Source organism: Mus musculus, chromosome 3, assembly GCF_000001635.26.
Source record: "Mus musculus strain C57BL/6J chromosome 3, GRCm38.p6 C57BL/6J".
NCBI lineage: Eukaryota > Metazoa > Chordata > Mammalia > Rodentia > Muridae > Mus > Mus musculus.
In genome coordinates this window covers 27368481-27388849 of record NC_000069.6, presented here as the reverse complement: position 1 = coordinate 27388849, position 20369 = coordinate 27368481, and the positions used below count along the sequence as shown (strand labels likewise).

The 20369-nt window shown below is 44.3% G+C and overlaps 1 protein-coding gene across 2 annotated transcripts; it reads right to left on the bottom strand.

The window, feature by feature from the left end:
• Positions 1–9614: 9614 nt before the first annotated feature.
• Positions 9615–17499, bottom strand: Ghsr (growth hormone secretagogue receptor). Of its 2 annotated transcripts, NM_177330.4 has the most exons (3): positions 17408–17499; positions 16264–17211; positions 10840–14232 (listed from the first exon to the last, which is right to left on the bottom strand). In NM_177330.4, exons 2-3 carry the CDS (start codon positions 17051–17053, stop codon positions 13928–13930), a joined length of 1095 nt encoding a protein of 364 aa, NP_796304.1. In that variant the 5' UTR covers positions 17054–17211; positions 17408–17499; the 3' UTR covers positions 10840–13927. The 2 variants fall into 2 exon arrangements, with proteins under 2 accessions (XP_017175002.1, NP_796304.1); XM_017319513.2 differs by lacking the exon at positions 17408–17499 and having other exon boundaries at positions 9615–14232; positions 16264–17395.
• Between the last annotated feature and the right edge of the window lie 2870 nt (positions 17500–20369).

The following is a 20369-nucleotide window of genomic DNA, read 5'->3' as shown; positions in this document are numbered from 1 at the left end:
TAAGATCATCTCTTATCTAAAGGCACGACTTTTATTCTCTGTGGATGGCCTTTATCAGCCTGGCAGCTCTCCTCCTTCATGCACTGACTAAGTTCTCAGCATCCCACTGTAGAATAGCATATCAAGGCATGGCTTCGTGTGTCTTCCTTTATGCCCACTGTCAGGTAAAGGTGGAGCTTGCTTTGTTTGCACTGCTCTGTTCCCGTGACACTCAACCTTCATCAATGACGTCAGAGCACACTGAAGCCCTTTGATAACAATCAGGCAGGACTGTCGATGCGAAATCTTGTTACATCCAGCTTGTCTCACATTTCACCTCCAAGTCTGACAGGTGTCACTGAAGGATTTAACTCTATGTTTTGCCAGGGAGGAGTAATTAGCTCAGACGTGTGTCCACACTCTTACACACTCTACCTTTCAAGAATTCTCTCAAGGGTGGTGGAGGGCAGATGTGCCTTCTGAGTGCTTGAGTTTGCGGGCTGGTGTCCAGTGGCTTTCCTTTTGGTGTGTACCTTAAGCTGTCTTGTCCGAAACAGTGAAATGGGATAATAAAAGCATTGAGAGCAGAGGTCTAGTTAAATCTCTGCTGCACCACCCATCTCTAGCTCTTGCAACCTTAAACAACCCCTACACTGTTCCCTCAAAATCATCTATAAAATGGTCTAGTAACTCCGCACTAAAGCTCTTGCAGCCCCTAACCTCAGTTAAGGATCTAGGAAGATGTCTCCCCCTCAGGTGAGGAATCAGGACATGCCATGTGGTTTATAACTATGTGAGTCCCGGGTCTGTATTTAACCTACAGCCTTTTGATTTAGTCCGTTTTGTCCTATTTGAGCCCCCTCCCCCTGTTCTTTGTTGTTGCTTTTTGTCTCTACACAGTATTAGTTCTGTGAAAGCAAAATCTTTGAAGTGGGAAGCCATTGCAGCTACTATTGTCTAAATCAGGCTCTCCATAAATATTTGCTGACTTTTGTAAAGTGTGAAAAGAAAAATAGTTTTGAAATAACAAACGCATAGATAAATTGACCTATAAGAAATTATTTCCAATTCTGTATTTTAAAACACCACATTATAGTAAAAACATAAGAAAATTCATGATGTAGTTGCTATTTGGGGTTGTCAACTTGACTACATATGAAATTAACAAAAGCCAAGCAGCTGGGTATGTGTGCGTGAGGAGTGTTTCTTGACAGAATCATTTGACGTGAGAGGAACTACCCTAAATCCAGATCATTCTTTAAGTTATCTTTTTTATGTTTATTTGTCCTTTCATATATTACATCCCAACCGCAGTGTCCTCTCCCTCCTGTCCTCCCAGCCCGTGTCCCATCCCCTATGCTCCCCTCCCCTCCCATTTCCCTTCAGAAAAGATCAGACCTACAAGGCATATCAACCAAGCATGGCCTGTCAAGTTGCAGTAAGACTAGGCATCTCCCCTCATAATAAGGCTGGATGATGCGACCCAGCAGGAGGAAAAGGGTCCCAAAAGCAGGCAAAAGAGAAACAGAAAGCCCCAGCTCCCACTGTTAGGAGTCCCCAAACAAGACCAAGCTACACATCTGTAACATAAACATGAGGCCCCACCCCTCAGCAGCTCCAGCACTTGAGAGAGCTGGCCCTAACTTCTACCCCATCTGTGACCTGCTGGAGCCTAGGAAGGGGCCAGTCCTATAGATCCAAAGCTACAGGACTTCCATAACGCAGGGCAACATCAGGATATCTGAGAGCGATCCCTAGGAGGGTCCAAAACCGACAGTGTAGCCGAAGCCGGTGACCCTGAATGAGACCAATGACTCGCTGCATTGTACATTAGCAAGTGAAGCTGTTTGGGTAAAAGGGTGTACTGTGGGAAACACCTCAGCCTCCACAGGAAGGCAGGGGATTTTGTTGTTGTTGTTGTTTTGTTTTGGGAGGGTATTTGTTTTTATTTTTAATTTTTGTTTTCTTTTGAAGAGGAGATTGCCAAGGATGTGGGTGGACTTGGAGGGCTGGGGAGATGGGTGGGATTGGGGTACAGATTCCCACTATTAATTTCCAGGCTCTGTCTGCTGTCTATTGCATGGGACTCAAAGTCCAGTAAGAACATTGATTTAAACCTTGCCAGTCTGTCCAACCAAAGGACTTTTGTATAACCGTGCTGGAATAAATACATTTAACTTTAATGGAGAACATTTCATTCAAAATTACTACATTCTCAGTCGTGTAAACTATTTCACTATAGCAGAACGATGTTACTACAATGCAAGCTTCCAAAATCTTTACTTCAGTTAGATGGAAAAACAAAGCAAACCAATACCCACACCCCAATCCATCAGTGAGTTCAGTTAACCAGTTATTTAAATGTGTCTGATAAGAATCTTACAAAGTTGGTCCCAATCGACCATGGGCCAGGGCTTCTGACGATGGAGCCAGAACAGTGGCAGCTTTGTGTAGGTGTGACTACGCAAAACAAGCCAACTTCACTTGAAGGAACAATTACTTTAAGTGAGAACCACGCAGGGCGCACTGGACTGAACTGATTCCATGTAGCCGCCCCACCCCCACCACCCCTGTGTTAAAAAGTCATCTTCAAACAAAGCTTTCTTGAAACGATTATTAAGATGGTTAGATTCGTTGAATCTAACTAATATTTTATTTTAATTACAGAATTCAAAGCCTGTTGCCATTGTAATGGATTTTCCTCCCGGGGGAAGGCTGTTAAACTTCTACTTTCTGCCATTACGCCATAGATACCCAAGCTATAATTTTTCTGTTTCCCATTCACCCTTATGTCAGCCATAGCCATCCTGGTGACATTCTATCTTAATGGGAGCAGTGACAACCATCACATAAGCACAGAGGACAATGAGTATTCCCCCTACCTGTGATAAAGAGGTGCACACTGCCTGGTCCCCCGTGTCAGAGGTTCTGGTAAAGCTTGATTCCTAGAGTCACAGAGATGTGGGGTTCAGTTGGTGGCTTTGCAGAGTTACCTTGAGTTGAAGCGAGAACGCTGTTCCCTGAACAGAATTGAATCTGTCACATTGCTCAAAGAACAGAAGCCGGAAACAATCCAGTGGCGACATAATGGCCTCACCCCACCTTACTTCAGACTAATGGTGATCTGTGCTTGAAAATAGAGAGACTCTAAGCCCAATGCAAACTACATAAGGTAGCTAGACATCTGGAGTACCCCCAGGTAGTATGTGGCCACCCTACTGAGAACTGTCTCAGCTCAGCATGTCCGAGGGCCAGCTGGCACAAGCAGACCCACAGGGTGAAGCTGCGGGGGTGTCTGGTGGGTGATTCCAGGCCGTCTCTAATGTGTTAACTCTTTTCTTTATTTTCTTTCTTTCATTACTGTCTTAGTTGGGGTTTTAGGGCTGTGAATAGACACCATGACTAAGGCAGTCTTATAAAGGACAACATTTAATTAGGGCTGCCTTCCAGGTTCAGAGATTCAGTCCATTATCATCAAGGCAGTATCAACATGGCAGCATCCAGGCAGGCATGGTACAGGAGAGGCTGAGAGTTCTACATCTTCATCTGAGGGCTGCTAGTGGAAGACTTGCTTCTAGGCAGCTAAGTTGAGGGTATTTAAGTTGATGGGGTCACCATACCCACAGTGACACACCTATTCCAATAAGGCCACACCTCCAAATAGTGCCACTCCCTGGGCCAAGAACATTCAAACCATGACAATTACTTCCTTTCAAAATGAAAACAAACAAACAAACATGATCTCATGTAATTAGAGCTGGCCTCAAAACGACTATGTAGTCAAAACTGACCTTGCGCTTCTAGTCCTCTGCCCTCTAGCACCCCTAGTGCTGGGATTACAACTGGGACCAGATCCAGAGCATTTGTCTGCCAGGCAAACACTGTACCAACTGAGCCGCATCTCCAGCCAGGTTTATTCTTTTAAACAATTTACTCAGTACTTTTTAAAAGTAGACATACAAGAACTGTACATGCTAATGGGGTAGGGCATGGTAATCTGAGACATGTATGTGACATGTAATAATCAAATCAGACTAAGTAGCATTTCTGTCTCCTTAGGAACACTTCTCATGTCTTTGTGTTGGGAAGCTTGAAGTGCGTCTCTTTCAACATTTATAAAGTACATAATAACTTGCTATGACTTGAATTTGTTCCCTTCTGAGAGGTTAACAGTTCTCTCTTCTACGTTCTTGCACAGGGATGAGAGAGACCCTGAGGCAGGGCTCTTGTGTTCAACACTTTGTGTCAGCATCTCAGGGTCCCTTGCAGATGTTCAGGCCATACTATGCCATGTGTGACAAATCCACATTGTAACACACTCCGACACCTCTGTCCAACAATCTGTGTGAGCCGAACTATATGCAATTATGATTATACACTCAAGTGTGTGTGCCCCTCATTAATGTAACTACTTACTTAAACTGATGAATGTACCTAAATTGACCAATGTAGCTGCCAGGCAAAATTCAGTTTCTCTCAAAACGATGCTGAATTCTTTGGAAGGAGTCTACAAAAGAGCAGCCACTGAGTGGTGTCCTGACAGATGGAGATCAACCTCCCGTCAACACTGGGATGAGGAAAGAGAACCAAATGAGGATTCAGCATCCATGCGTCTTCACACGTGATGAAGAGTTTTAATCTTCTTTAAAGAATCCCAAACTGGCTCAGGATGGCGGTATACCTGTAGTGCCAGCACTTTGGAGGCGGAGTTTGAGCCCAATATGGGCGACACAGTAAGACTGTCTCGAAACAAAAACACCAAATTGGAAATATTGTAGACCTATCAAATTGTAGTAGGAAAGAGAGTTAGTGTGGACACTCACTAGATTTCTATATGATGGTATTTGACCCCAATAACAATGAAAAAAGTAGGCATTTTTGGGATTCCCACTGTGCTTAAGTTGTCTGGGGCCTGGAGGTCCTGGTGTCAGTGATTGCCTAGTGTCATGTGGCTAGTTGATCAGTAATGAAGCCACACATAAAATCAAAGTCAATGCATACTGCATGACTTCTTTCTGGAAGTTAGACTCCAAATGGAAGAAACGGCTTGACCCAGGTTCTGAGCCATTACTCAGATCTAGGTCATTACCCGGGGTTGGGGTTGTGCATACAGATATCCTGCTGAGGATACAGGACACTCACTAGGTCCCATCTTCTCACATCCTCCTGAGCCTACAATTACACTTTCACCCACAAGTAAAGGTAACTGCATCTACTGATAGCAGAAGCAACGGCTTCTGCAAAGTACATCTGTATGCAAGTGCATGTATACTTCTGTGTCTGTCTGTCTGTCTGTCCGTCTCCCCCTCTGTCTGCCTCTGCCTCTGTCTCTGTCTCTCTTTGTTTCTCCATCTCTCTCTGTGTCTCTGTCTCTGTCACTCTCAGTAAGTACAAGTAAGGATAATAGCAGTAGATACTCCATGAGTTGTGTTAAGCTATTCTATAATTGCATATTAATTCATAATTACACATCACAAACTATATTATATGTAACAGGATACACACTTAGAGTATAAATTCATACATTGTGTTATTAATTGTCACTCCAAGTTCTAGGAATGACATATATACACATTTACATATGTAAGTATGTGTGCATATGTATCTGGGCATATGTGTGTATAATAGGTTGTGTGTATACATGTATATATTTCTTATATACATATATATTCTGTGTGTGTGTGTGTGTGTGTGTGTGTGTGTGTGTAGGCCAGAGGTCAACCCCAGGTGTCATTCCTCAGGTGCTATCCACCTTGCTTTGTAGCCTGCAGCTTTCAAGTTATCTAGGCTGGCCAGTTGGAGAACCCAGGGAGCCCTCTGTCTCCACCTCCCCTATCTGCTGCATTTTGGCAAGCTTGCAGTACATAGTGAATATCTCGGCCAGAGGAGTTACCAAGGGTCACTAAGTGTGCAGCTTCTCTTAGGATCCTCTCTCCTCAATCAAGTTGCTGGGAAGCTTGTGCAGGTAACAGAGCATGGCCAGAGATGGGGCTCAAACGGGCCTACTTTGATTTTGCTAAGTGATAAAATACTAACTGTGACCACGCAATAAGCACCTGATTGGTTACTACTGCTTCCAATGAGGAGCGCAAGGTTAAGGAACTTGCTGGACAGTTACATCGGCAGGAACTGGAATGCAAACGAGGCTGACTCTCTTCCATCTGGGAACAGCTGGTATTCTCTTGAGAGACAGCAGCAGCCCAGGCTCTGAGTTCCAGTCGAGAAGACATTCCCTAGGTCTGCACTCCTCCCTGGAGCCAAGCACCTCAGAGTCGCAGAACATGACAGAGGCAGAGGCTGAGACACAAGAGCAGGGGCTGGTGCAGCAGTTGGGGGAAGACATCTCTACACCGGGGTGACTCAGTTTACCAATTGTCAGAGCTCCTTTGCCAAAATGTTGGGAACCAGTAAAGCAGGATGACAACTCTATAAAAATGTCACTGCCATGCCTATTATTTTTGTATGCTAACTAAAACGAGCACTAGTAGTGTGTGTGTGTGTGTGTGTGTGTGTAGAGGCCGGAAAAGGAGGCTGTGTGTTCTCCTCTGTATGGTCTCACTGCCTGTGGAGGTTGCTGCTTGAGGCTAGGCTGGCTGGCCAGCAAGCTCTCAGGATTTGCCTGTCTTTGCCCCCAATGTTGGGGTTACACAGACGTGTGGCCGTGGCTGGCTTTTGCATGGGTGCCAATGATTTTTCTTCTTACGTTCACAGAAAGGATCTCAGCCTCTGAGTCATCCCCTGCGTCTTAGTTAGGCTTTCTATTGCTGCAATGAAACACCACGAGCAAAGAAACTTGGAGAGGAGAGGGTTTGTTTGGCTCATGCTTCTACATCACTGTTCATCATTGGAGGAAGTTGAGGCAAGAACTCAAGGTAAGAAGCTGGAAGCAGGAATTGATGCAGAGACCTGAAGAGTGCTGCTTACTGGCTTGCCCATCCTGCTTTCTTATATACCCCAGAACCATCAGCTCAGAGGTGGCATCACCCACATCAATTGTCAACCAAGGAAATACCCTAAAATCTTGCCTACCAGCCAACTATCTGGAGACATTATCCTCAATCAAAATTCCTCTTTTCCAGATGCCCATAGCTTAGGTCAAGTTGATATAAAACTAGCCAGTACACGCAGCCTCCCAAATTTAATTTTAAAAACCCTGAACTCATGAGGAGAGAAAAATGAAAAGAAATACTGGGAGCCATGGGAAAACATTTTAGTATATTTTTTTCAGTCCTTCGGCTCTTCAAACATATCTTTCTTTAAGATAAGACAATATGCTTACTCGTGTTGTGAAAATTATCCTACAGTATCTTTTTTCATGTCTAAGAGGTACTCTAAACTGGGGGAAATGATGGGCTAGAGAGGTGTCTTAGCAGTTAAGAGTGCTGATTGACGTTTCAGAGGACAAGCACCCGCGGTAGGACGCAACCTTCTGTAACTCCAGTTCGAGGAGATCCAATATCATATTCTGACTCCATGGGCACCTACACTTGAGAGCACATATCCTGTCTCACACACATATATGCAAAAATAAAAATAAATTTCAGTAAAATGGTATAGGGGGAATGAGGAGACTCGTGTCTAACCAACCTAGGATCATATTATAGTCCTGCTACTCCTGAGTGTGTCAAAACTTCTCTTGTCTCAGCGCATAGTCACAATTCCTCCGATCTTAATCACAATCTTCCCTCCCCATCTCCCCCTTGTTCCCCTTTCCCTCCTCTTCCCTCCTCTTCCCTCCTCTTCCCTCCTCTTCCCTCCTCTTCCCGTCTCCTTCCAGTAGGGATAAGGGCTCTTATTTCCTGTGTGTGTTGGGGAAATTATAAGAAAGTTAACTACAGACCTTTAGCATGGTGTCTTATAAATAATGACATTCATCATTGCTCTAAATTGTTAACTCCCATCCACAGACAGATGGGCTTCCCAGGTACTCAGATGCCTTCAGCTCTATTGCTTCCTCTGTAGGTTAATCTTCGTGCTTCTCCACCATCCTGTGTTGATGAGCAATGACCATCAGAGAGGATACACAGATTGGAAGCTTGTCATACTTATATGTGATGCATCTTATGGCTTCATTAAGGAAACTAGTTCTTGTGGGTTGCTGTCTATATGCAGGGCAGGGCAGGCGGAAGATAAGGCGAGAGCCTGTGATTGGGCAGTGGAAAAGGAAGGTGGGCTGAGAATTTTAGAGACAAGTACAGAGAGTACAGATAATACAGAAAGACAGGGGAAGGGAAGGAGAGGGAGAGATAAGATGGAACCTACAGGAGAGGAAGAGGATCCAGAACCACAATTCCTGGGAGCCCTAAGTATTGGGGCTTTCTTAGAACCATGATTAAATAATAAGTAGGATGTATTTGCCCCATCTAGGTGTGTAGTTTGAATTTTAAGTTCATTGTGTGGGCATTTGTTGGGTTGAGAATTTACTAACATAAATCTCAATGATAAATTCCAAGTCTCTAGAGTTTTGATTTCATTGGATTGCTGGGATTTGTAAACACTGACCACAGCGGGTGGATGGCTGGGAATGTGAGCAGAATCCACACCAAGAGAACTTTGAGATGGGCAGTTATTACATGGGACTAGCCATGGAGGTGGCAAGATCGCCAGGGCCAGAGAGTAGCCAGTGATAGTGTGGGATGGTGCTTTTTCCTTGTTTCTTGAAACAAGTTCTGAAGTCAGGAGCTATGATTTAGGAATCAAGAAACACCCAGCCCTTGAGACTCTGGAGAGAAACCAAATTGCTGTATTCATTTGTCCACAGCTTTCAATGGTTCAAACTAAACATTCCTATTTAATATAGGGTTTTCTTTCCCAACAACTTAGGACACACACACACACACAGAGAGAGAGAGAGAGAGAGAGAAAGAGAGAGAGAGAGACAGACAGACAGACAGACAGACAGAGACAGAGACACAGACAGAGACAAACAGAGACAGAGATACAGAGAGACAGAGACAAAGAGAGAGACAGAGAGACAGACAGACAGACAGACAGACAGAGAGAACTTACTATCAGGAAGCCCTGTCCTGAAAACCTAGGGTTGAAAAAAAACCAGACAGACAGACAGACAGACAGACAGAGACACACAGAGAGACAGAGAGACAGACAGACAGACAGAGACAGAGACAGAGACAGAGACAGAGACAGCTCCAAATTAAGGATGGTCCCTATCTGGGTAATGATTACTTTAACACCTTTTAATTAGCAGGTATAAATTGATGGCAATGATGAGTTCTCTAATTTGACCGCTCAGTTTTCTGGCCCCTGCCATCCATATGTCTGGAATCCGGTTCCTGGCTGACACACACTCAGCCTTTAAATTTCTTCCTTGAGGTTGTTGGGTCACAGGTCAACAGCACACAGGCATATACATGGCTTTAGGGGACAGACTACAAGAGAATGAAAAATGTTGAGTGTGGAATCATAGCCCATCACAAGTGCCACTGCTCTGACACAAATTGCATTCAAGGCTTTCCATGGAACATTGAATCCCTAGGGAAAACACGGCGCGTTGCAACAGACACCTCCCTGAAACCGCTAATCTCAGACATGCAAAGAACAAAACAGAGTAAAAAGAGGACCAGACGGCAGGAGAGTAACTCACACACTCCTAACTGTTAATAAACATACCCAAATGCTTTCAAAAGATATTTATTAAGCAATTGTTTGGTTATTATATCAGGAATGGGAATGTAAATTCTGTGAGATAGGTACATGAGAGCTACAGCAAAGTCTTAGTTAACATGTACAAACAGCTTCAAAATACCCCCAGTGACATTTCTGACACACTATGGTGACATAAATGGACCAGTCACTCGTGCCAAGCTACACCATATAGCTGTGATGCTACTATGGTGTTTAGAAATAGTCACTTGAACAATACATTAAATCCACAAGGCTAAATGTGAGGAATATATACATTTTTATGGTTTGAGCTATATATGTGATTTGGGGTTTGAATTATTAAGACTATGGAAATCTATCAAGCTGTTTTCCCCCAATGCTCTTTCTTTCTGTATTCGAGGGAGAAGGGGAGCCAAGAGAGGGAGTTTGTGACAATTTTGACTGAACTTTCAGGTCATCTTCATGAGACATGTTTTCTGAAAGTAGGGTTTCTCTTTCACCATTTTTTTCCTCCCAGTTTTGAAAGTAGCTGACAGTCTTTTGGGCAAAGGTACATACAATAAAGGCATAAAGTATTAGTGGAAATTCCAGTAATGGCTCAAACAGTAGCAGGGGCATAAACACACAACACTGAAGAAATAAGGAAACAATGCTGCCAGCCTAAATCACTACTTTCAGTGCCCTGAAAGCATTAGTGTTCAGAAGGAAAACCACAAAAATAAACCCCATCAGAATCTTCCTCCTCAATTGCTTCACATTTATATTATTACAATTACAAGACTTGGACAGTTGTATCTGAAAAAATATGAATTCAGAAGTGGCATGAGCTTAATATTGGGGGTCTGTGTTGCTCCTGTGTAACTTCCTGTTGATCTTGAATAGCAGATAAACAGATTGTGCTCCCAAGGCACCTATCACTGATCACCTGGACAACTGTACAGGCCAGCTCCTGCCACAGTTTAAATTGCAAAGAAGTCACAGGCGACTCATTAGCTAACAAGCCAAGTTAGACATGGTGTGTCCTCAAGGACGTCATCTCATTCTTGTAATGCCGTTATTTACACTAGATACAGTGTTTCTGAAAACACAAGGACTCCATTAGCTTACACATTGTGACAAGAACGCTCTGTATATATAAATATTATGCAATGTTTCAAAGAGGTACAGACTGCTCTTTAAGAGACAAAAATGTAGGCACCAGTCTTGCACAAAATCTCACAGTTTTTTCTCTTTTTTGATATTAAATTCAAGTATATGGATAAATTTTACAAAAACAAAGTGACTTAAAAAAAAAAGTATTTGCATGGAAAAAAGGAACTAGAGTGTTAAGTCTGTCCATCATAACCTCAACATCATAACCACAACAGCCTGCACCGCAGCTAAAAGTTCACTAAGAAGTGATTTTTCTAGGCAGTACTAGAAGTGTTTCTAAATTTCCTTTCTACAGATTTTAACATTATTGTTTGTTTGCTTGCTTGCTTATTGAGATAGGCTCCCACTCTGCATCCCAGGCTGTGGCAGAGCTCACTAAACCACTCAGGCAGTCCTTGAACTCCTGGTAATCCCCCTGCCTCAACTTCCCAAGTGCTGGCGTCACAAGTATGTACCACCACACCCAGCTAGACTTTCCAATTTAAAATAATTGGCAGGCATGCATGTTTAAAGTGATCATTCAAAACACTCCTGCTCATGTCACAGTTACTGTCTATATTGAGGACCATAACCTTGACTTTGAGACTGCCTAAACTGTGACAGAAACCTTACTTCTGGGTGACCAGGGCATTGGAAATAAGGATAAAAGAGAAGCTGGCTTCTTTCCTTTCTGAATGCCTTCAGTGTGATTCTCACTAGCAGACATATTAGCTCTGTCTACAAAGATTGTAGTGACAGCCTATTCAAATATATTTGCAGCCAAGTATACAACACACGAGTGGGCTGAATGGCTCATTGTAGTCCTGTGGTGGGGAAATCTGATAGAGTGCCCACTAGAAATGTCTACTCCATAACTCAAACATCTTTATCCATTTTCCACAGCAACAAGACCCAGAGGTGATAGTGAGATCACTAAGAATAAATAAAATCTTTGGCTTGTTAATTTCTTGTAGCTCAGAACATAGCAGGCACATCCAAAATGTTGACCAAAGGGGAGCTTTCCCAAACAATTGGTGTCAGTGTAATTTTCTTCTGCCCTGAGTCTTAAACAAAACAAGAAATGTAATAACATAAAGAACTTGTAAGCAATTTTTTAAAAGATAATAAGTAAAGAGGACAAATTAGATTCCTTTCTCTAAACACATTCTTTCACTTTTCAGGTTAGCCAGTGGGAAATAGGGTGGCCCTTTCTCTGTAATTCAGTCTCAGGATGTAAGTTCAGGACTTCTGGTGTGGACCCCAAGAGATGGGGCTAAGTGAAGAGATTAAGAAACTAATTAAATGTGTTTCTGTTCAAGTGTAAAGTATTTATAGACACAACTCTGAAGCCCCAGGAAACCAAAATGACTCCTTTTAATTTACTGAGCACGAATGAGGAGCTAGGCTCTGGATGCCTAGCACGTATCTCACAGAACCAAGTGCATCAGTGTGCCTGCTAACGCACTCCCAAGAACTAGCGGAAGAGTCAGCTGGTTAACGTTGGCCATTTAGAGTGACTGTTGTGTTCAAATGGATTTGAAAAATATTTCTTTAAAAGTGCTTCTAGTTGTGGTTGGCTTTTGATGTTTCCAACGTAAATAGGCAATCTATCGCTTCAGCATAAAAATCATTCTTTTTAAGCAGGTGCAAAACAATCATGACATGAACTTCCTTCAACGGCCTTAACAGTCCTCTCAGTAGGAGCTGCTCATGGGATGCAAGAAATCATTTTGGAATGATAGATTTAGGTCATCCTGTTGAATAGAGAAGGGAGTACCTTTATAAATGAAAATTTAGTTTTTTAGAACCCAAATGCACAATATTTATTAAAAGGTGTATACATTCATAATTATGATGACCAAGGAGACTAGAACTCCATTGATCGTGTCTATCACTTGAAGAGTGGCATGTGGGTAGATCAGACAAGGCAGAGACAAGTTGAAATAGAAATAGGCAGAAATGTTGTGGAAATTCTGAGCCTGCTTTACCATTTGTAACTTTCTGATATTCTTTAGGTTATATAAACTGGCCAGAATAAATAATAAATAACTTATTCACAAATTAAAGGCTTGTAATTAGTTCATCTATTAAGTCCAAAAGGCAGTCTGTGATTAGCTATGTTTTTCAAAAACATTTCAGAAATATTATAAAATATTCCTGAATTAATACATGCAATTAAACATATTTTTGAAATGTATAACTTAATTTTAAGATGTTTCCCACTCTCTTCCCATCATGAAGGTAGAGCATTTAGGTATGACCTTAGGATTTATTACTCTAAAATGCTGGTATGCTAAAATACTATTTTTTAAAAAAACAGTTGAAAGGAACAGGTACATATTTAAAATTTTTATATGAGATTAACAATTATTTTGCATGTACTCTGGAGTATCTGCCTGGTATGAGAACCATGAGCCACATTTGTCTGTTGAATACTTGAAATATACTACCTAGTACAACCAAAGGACTGAATTGCTTGTTTTAATTAACTCTGAATTAAAACAAAAACTTTGTAAAGTGTGTTACTTAAAAGTTTTAAGTGTGCTCACAAAACTTAAGCCATTGGATCTGCTTTTCCATGCTCAAATTAAATGCATCCGATATTACTAATGAAACTAACTGCCCAACTGCAAGTGGGCTGCGTGTATAGGGAACATACTAGACTTCAGGTTTACTACGCTGAGGAAAGGTGGAGATTTCTCATCAATCATTGCCTATTGATTATATATATATATGCCTTACGTTATGGTGCTTTGGGGTGCGTGTGATGGAGCTTTGTGGAGACTGCTAGCTTTTGAAAGGTCATGTCTTAAGTTGCTGTTTGGAATCTCATGTCACTTCTATTATGATGAGAAAAGCAAATGGAGTTTAGTGTTACACACCAAGAAGGACGGCCGTTGCCTGCTCTGCGCCCCTCCCTCCTTCGAGCTGCAAAGCTGTCAGAAGCTCCAAATGCAAATTCGCAAAATCACAGACACAGGTGTGCAGGGGCTGCACATGAGTGCTCTGGTGGGCGCACAAATAGATCAATCTGCACGGACCCTGCCCATCTGGCTCTACTCCCCACCCCCAATTGTTTCCAGATCCATTTGTCTCTAATCCCCAAACTGACGTTCTGCCTCCTCCCAAGTCCCGCTTGGCTATGGCTTCTGGTGTGGAGCAATGAGCGATGACGGAGAGATGCGCTGCGATGTCATGTATTGATGCTCGACTTTGTCCAGGCCCGGGAACTCTCATCCTTCAGAGTGGAAAGCTTTCTCTGGGAGAAGGATTCAAATCCTAGAAGTTTGAACACGGCCACCCGGTACTTCTTGGACATGATGTTGTAGAGAATGGGGTTGATGGCAGCGCTGAGGTAGAAGAGGACAAAGGACACCAGGTTGCAGTACTGACTGATCTGCGCGATCTCCAGAGAGCCAGGCTCGAAAGACTTGGAAAACAGATATCTTCCCACGTGGAAGGGCAGCCAGCAGAGGATGAAAGCAAACACCACCACAGCTGAAGGCACACAAAGAGAGACCATCAGGGTGGAGCATGGGTGTGACACGGCATAAATCACTTCACATTTTTAAGTCCCGGATCTCTTTTCTCCATGAGGGGCATGCCCACTGACAAACATCACATCTTGCTCTTTGACACAGGAAACACGACACCCTGCTCTTCACATAAATACTGCCTCCATCCGTTCTAACACTATAGATAGCACACAGTGAGACTGTCAGACCAACAGCTAACAATCTCCACTGGGCTTCCCAGTCTTTCTATGTGATAACGACTTGGCTTTGTGACTGACTTGGCATGATGACCCAACTAAACAGTTCATTAATGATTATCCTCCATTTATATCCCTTACACAGAACTCAAATATAAATGAAGCAAGGTGTTTGCTCTCCACCACAGCGGTGGATCAGAGTTCTCAGGAGCACTTCGCCCCCTCCATGCTGGGTCAAGCATGCCCAATAATTACACTAACACTGAACAATAGCCCCAGCACCCTTGTGGGCATGCTTAAGAAATGCAGATTCACTGGCTATAGTATAGACTCAATAAATTCAATTCTGTAGGAAAGGGAATGGAGAAAGGACTTGCTTTTTCTTTGCTTGTCTTCCATTTTCTTTCTTTCTGTTTTAGGACAGGGCTTTGTTATGTTTCATAGACCACTGAACCCAGATTTTTAAAGTAAGTTTTACAAGGGACTGAATATGCTATTGGAATTAGTAACCACTGGGAAAACAAGTCTATGTCATCTCTAAAAGATGTAAATAAAGTGTTAAGCCAGCCAACATTAATGACCACCCACCTGAGGCTTCATTTTACTCGTGTAAGATACTGTCTTTGATAATTCCAAAATTTTAGATTGTTTTTACAGTTCAGAAACGAGAGAAAAATATTGTTCTGGTCTTTGTGCCACTTTAATGGTCCCCTTCAAATTTTCATAGAAGGTGACAATGGAAATGGCATTGAGATGCCAGTGGGGACATTAGTAACTTACAAAACTGGAGGTTATTAGTAACTTCTCTTTAGAACTAAGTTACATAGGAAAAGCTGACACACCACAGCAGCGGGTAGCCCTCTGTTTGGTGCATGTGAGTTGACAGTCCCGTGGAGGACACAGGGTAGTCACTGGTCTGGAAACAAGATCTGACATCCCTGGAGGACTCTCTATCATTTTGATATGCAGAATTTGAGCATAATAAAATTGCAAATGAGAAATCATCCTGCAAAAACTAACAAGCTTTAAATGTCAGTAAGCATGAAATGCCTTGAAAAGTGAGATCAGTGGTTCCTCTCGGCTACGAGCACCGTCTTCGTGATTTTACTACACCAAGCACATGTCTTTAGGGATGCAGCATTTTCGCAGTAACTGCTCAATCCACCCAGCTGTGACCCTGTATCCAGAGCTTCCTGAAGGACAACTTGAGGAAAGGATGGCTTCTCCATCCTGCCCTGGCCTATGCTACTGGGGAGACAAATAAAAAAACAGGAAAAAGGAGACCCCAGCATTGGCTCCTCTCCCTTACAAAACCACAGAATAAACAGAGTGGATGTAATTATCTGGGCAGGGGCAGAAAATAAATCCTAATATTGCAAACAAACAAAACACATCTATAAATCATCTTTAACAGAGTGACACAATTTTTTGGTTAGATTTACCATGGAGCAATTTCTAAACCCAATGCCTGCCTGCTTACCTTAATATGACTTGGATAACCACATATTCTATGTGAGGCACCATTAACAATTAGGGGACTCAATAAACCATAATGAGGTATTTCCATCTTGGACCAAATTTCCCAGAGCAGTACTCATTTAGGGAATTGCCAATATGAGGGGCTTTTTCGTGGAGAAGATACAGGGACAGACAGAGGAAAAAAAACCCGAAAGCAGTGAGACCAAGAACCAAGGACAGAGACAGACAGAGACTTGAGAGACTTAGGGAGAGATGGAGACGACCAGAAACAGAAATAGAGGGCTCTGGCAAAGAGCAAGCAGTGGGGGAAGAAAAGCCACCGGGGTGTCAGAACTCACCAAGCATCTTCACTGTCTGTTTGTGGTTCTGGTCCCTGAGCGAGGAGCCCACCGCCGCGTCGCCGCGCCTCCGCCACAGCTTCCTCCCGATGAGACTGTAGAGCACAGTGAGGCAGAAGACCGGCAGGAAGAAGAAGACGCTCGACACCCATACCATCACGGTGAGCAGCCCAGAGCGCACAGCGAACTCGGTGGCGCGGCACTCGTTGGTGTCCCGGGGATCTGTGCCGTTCTCGTGCTCCACGCCCACCAGCACGAAGATGGGCCCCGCGCTGCAGAAGGCCACGGCCCAAATGACAAGGATGACCAGCTTCACACGGCCCTTGGTGACCACCACCTTGGCCCGCAGCGGGAAGCAGATGGCGAAGTAGCGCTCGACGCTCAGCGCGGTGATGGTGAGGACCGTGGCGTAGGTGCAGCTCTCGCTGACAAACTGGAAGAGTTTGCAGAGCAGGTCGCCGAAGTTCCAGGGCCGATACTGCCAGAGGCGGACGAGGTCCAGCGGCATGCACAGGAAGATGAGCAGATCGGAGAAGGCCATGCTGGATAGGTAGAGGTTGGTGGTGGTGCGCAGCTCGCGGAAGCGGGACACCACCAGCATGGTGAGCAGGTTGCCCGAGATGCCCACCACGAAGAGCGCCACGCAGGTGGCAGTGACGCCCGCCAGCAGCGGCGCGGGGAACAGTGGCAGCAGTTCGTCAGAGAGTGAGTCGTTGCCGGGAGAAGCGTCCCAGTCCAGGTCCAGCGTGACGTTAGGCTCCGGCTCCTCGCTGGGCGTCGCGTTCCACATGTTGCCAGGCTTGGGGTCGCAGCCGCGCGGAAATCTGGTCCCCTGAGGAGGTCCTCCTAGGCGCGGAAGAGTGGGGGCCGGGCGGGGGGCGGCGTGGGGGGAGGAATGGGCGCGAGCAGCAGGAAGGATGCTTGGGGAAGAGAGAAGTGAGAAGAAGCCTAGGAGAAGGTGGAATGGGGGTGCGAACATTAGCGATGAAAGGAAGAGAGTGACCCACTGCACGTCTCTCCCTATTTCCTTCCGTTCCTCCTCTCCCCTCCCTCCCACATCTCTCTTTTCTTCCCCCTTCCCACTATCTTCCCCACACAGTCCCGGTCTCCCAATACAGCCTCGACTGTACACGCACTCACTTACCTGTCACTCTATCGGCGGCGCCACCAGCAGTGCCTGGCACTGGAGATCTCGCCCCAGCAGCCTGTCGTGCTCCCCACAGCGTCCGAGTGCGTGGGCTCTGCGGAAGGCAGGCGCTGCAAAGCGAGTGTGTGAGGGCTCCTCTCTCCACTCTTGGGCGCTAGGGTGGCCGGGAAGGATAGGTCATTTGGGTAAAGTAATGAAGGGTGGAGACCGTAGTGAAAGATGCCTTCAGCAGCGGGATCAAAGCTCTTCCTTCACAGAGAGACGGGAGAAAAAGCGAGTGTTCCCCTCGGTGGAGAAAGAAAGGCAGAGGGGAAAACGGAAGCTTCTATTTGTATTCAAATCAGAGGAGACAGTGCGCACCTGGGAAGAGCTTCTGGCAATCTTAGAACACACCCCAGTGGGTGTTCGCCCGGATTTTAAACCCAGAATCTGCTCTGAGATCACAGATCAAAACCAGAGCTGGTTCATTCTCCAAGTGTGCGAAAGCCCTGTTCTAAATCCCAGCCCTAGGACTTGGTGTGGTTAAGGGGTATGCTGGATGAGCATGAAAGTCACCTTTACAAACTGAAGTAAACTAGCGCAGGGACAAGAACGCTGCAGAGACCCACACAGGGGGAAATGTGTGGCAAGTGCAGGAGCAGAAGCAGCCTGTGCTGCCAGGCTGGCGCACGTCGAGGGTGAGCAGTAAACTTCTTAAAAGCTTGGTTTGGAGAGATCAGCTACTTAGAAGCTGCGATCCCCCCCCCCCCCCCCGGCCAAGAGCTCCAACCTTCGGAGCTTTAGTTTGCTGTTGTTTCTTTGTAAAATGCTAGACAGCGTAAGGATCATTGGGGATGGAAGCCAAACATCTGAGATGCCTGAGCCATTTGACAAATTAATAAGGGCTAGCGTTTCTTCCTGGTTGCTAGTGAGAAAGGGGATTTTCATTCGATGGGAATGAATTTCAGGGCATCTCGGTACTAACAAGGGTCTTCCGAGAACGACCTGCGCATCTGCTGTTCAGATCTGGGAATCCACACCTGAAAAATTGAGAAGACCCTTTGAGAGCTCAGAGCCTCTTCATGGTTCCTGCTCATTAACAGGAACTGTTCAGCACCTCGGCCAGCGCCCGAGCCCCTCACATGTGCACGTGTTCTGATCTGCCTCCTCAAGCCTGAAGCTTTTCCCAACAGTCTTGTGCTTCAGTGCTGAAGGAGGGAGACCACCCACCAAAATGCAGATCAATCATTAACAGTTTCTTGCATACCGGAGTGCAATACCACATGCCTTTGCTAGATGGCTTATTGCCTTCTCTATCACCTAAATTGTTAGCTCACAAGTCAGACAGGAACTCAGTGTATGCACATGTACATGAGACTCACAATGAAAAAAATCAAAATATTGTGTGAAGGAAGTTTGACTCACAGTTTGCCTGTGACTTCACCACACCATGGCTTAGTTACACTGATGCATTACAGACTTTGTTCCAAATTGACTTTGAATTTATCTAAAATATCGTCAAACCCAGAGCCATCAAGATAGCTCAGCAAGTAAAAGAGCTAACCTCCAAACCTGATGACCAGAGCTCCAGCCTCAGAGCCCACCTGTGCATATGAGTGACCTCCACATGGCACATAATAGATAGATAGAGAGAGAGAGAGAGAGAGAGATGTAAAAATAGGTAAAATATAAATAAATCTGTATTGTGTTATCAAGAAGCAGTAGAGGGTTTTATAGAAATTGATCCAGTTCTTCATGATCTATAAGCTACATAAAACTGTCTCTAAATACATACCAAACACTGCTAGTAACAAAGGAGATTCAACCCAGACAGCTTTTGCCCGCATAAGCCTCTCATCTAGAAACGAAGGCACAGTTAGGTAAGCCATCTTAGCACAGCCCTGGCAGGTACATTTAAGAGGCATTTACAAGAAGCCTATAATAAGGAGAAATGTGTTACACCATACTTGAGAAAAGATTTCTCAGGGGATGGGGCATCTGAACTGGGTCTGGAAAAGGCTGATTTTTTTCTTTTCTTTCTTTCTTTTTTTTTTTTTAATAAAAGCAAAGCTTGTTCAGCTGTTCAGAAAAAGGGCACAAAGCACACTGGACATAAAATGGAGGGAATCTTTTGGGGCAAATTGAGTCATTTCCATTGTCCCTGGGGTTTTATAGATTACCACTTTCTGCTGAGATGCCTGTAAATACATGTGTACCTATGTGTGCATTTCATATTCTAGTCAGGAATGCACAATCCTAAATGTAATCACAAGGAATCAAACTCCAAATAAATAATTGATTTAACGATTCCTTAAAGCCTGAGATATAGGACAAAGTAAAGCTAGAGCCCAGCGTTTTGTAATCAAGTATGAGAGGTGGTGGGGGCCCTTGGTGTGCGTGTGAATCAGAAAATGCTCAGGGTCCAAAGAGCCCAGATGACCAAACGCTGCTCCTTGTCTGCCACAGAGTCAAAGCTATCACAACGGACACACTTAGGTATGTATGAGTAGCAGGATGAATAGAATTATTAGATTGACATCAAGTTAGGCTAATGAATCTGGGGCTGGAGAAATGGCAGGGGTGGGGAATAAGAGCCATTGCTCAGAATTTATGCAGACCTGAGTTTAAACCCATCAAAGTAAGAAGCTAGGCACCACCACACATGCCTGTAGCTGACTCCAGAATTTATTAATATCATCATTATTATTATTATTTGGTGGTGGTGGTGGTGAAGGAACAGGCATATCTCAAGATCTCACTAACCAGCATAAAAGGCAAGCTTGCAGTTCAGTAAGAGTCCTTGTCTTGAGGCAATAGGCACATTCTTTAGCACATAGGGGCAGATGCACCAATTTGCACATTCATGTGTATATACCACACACACATACAATACACACACACACACACACACACGAGAGAGAGAGAGAGAGAGAGAGAGAGACAGAGAGAGACAGAGAGAGACAGAGACAAAGAGACAGAG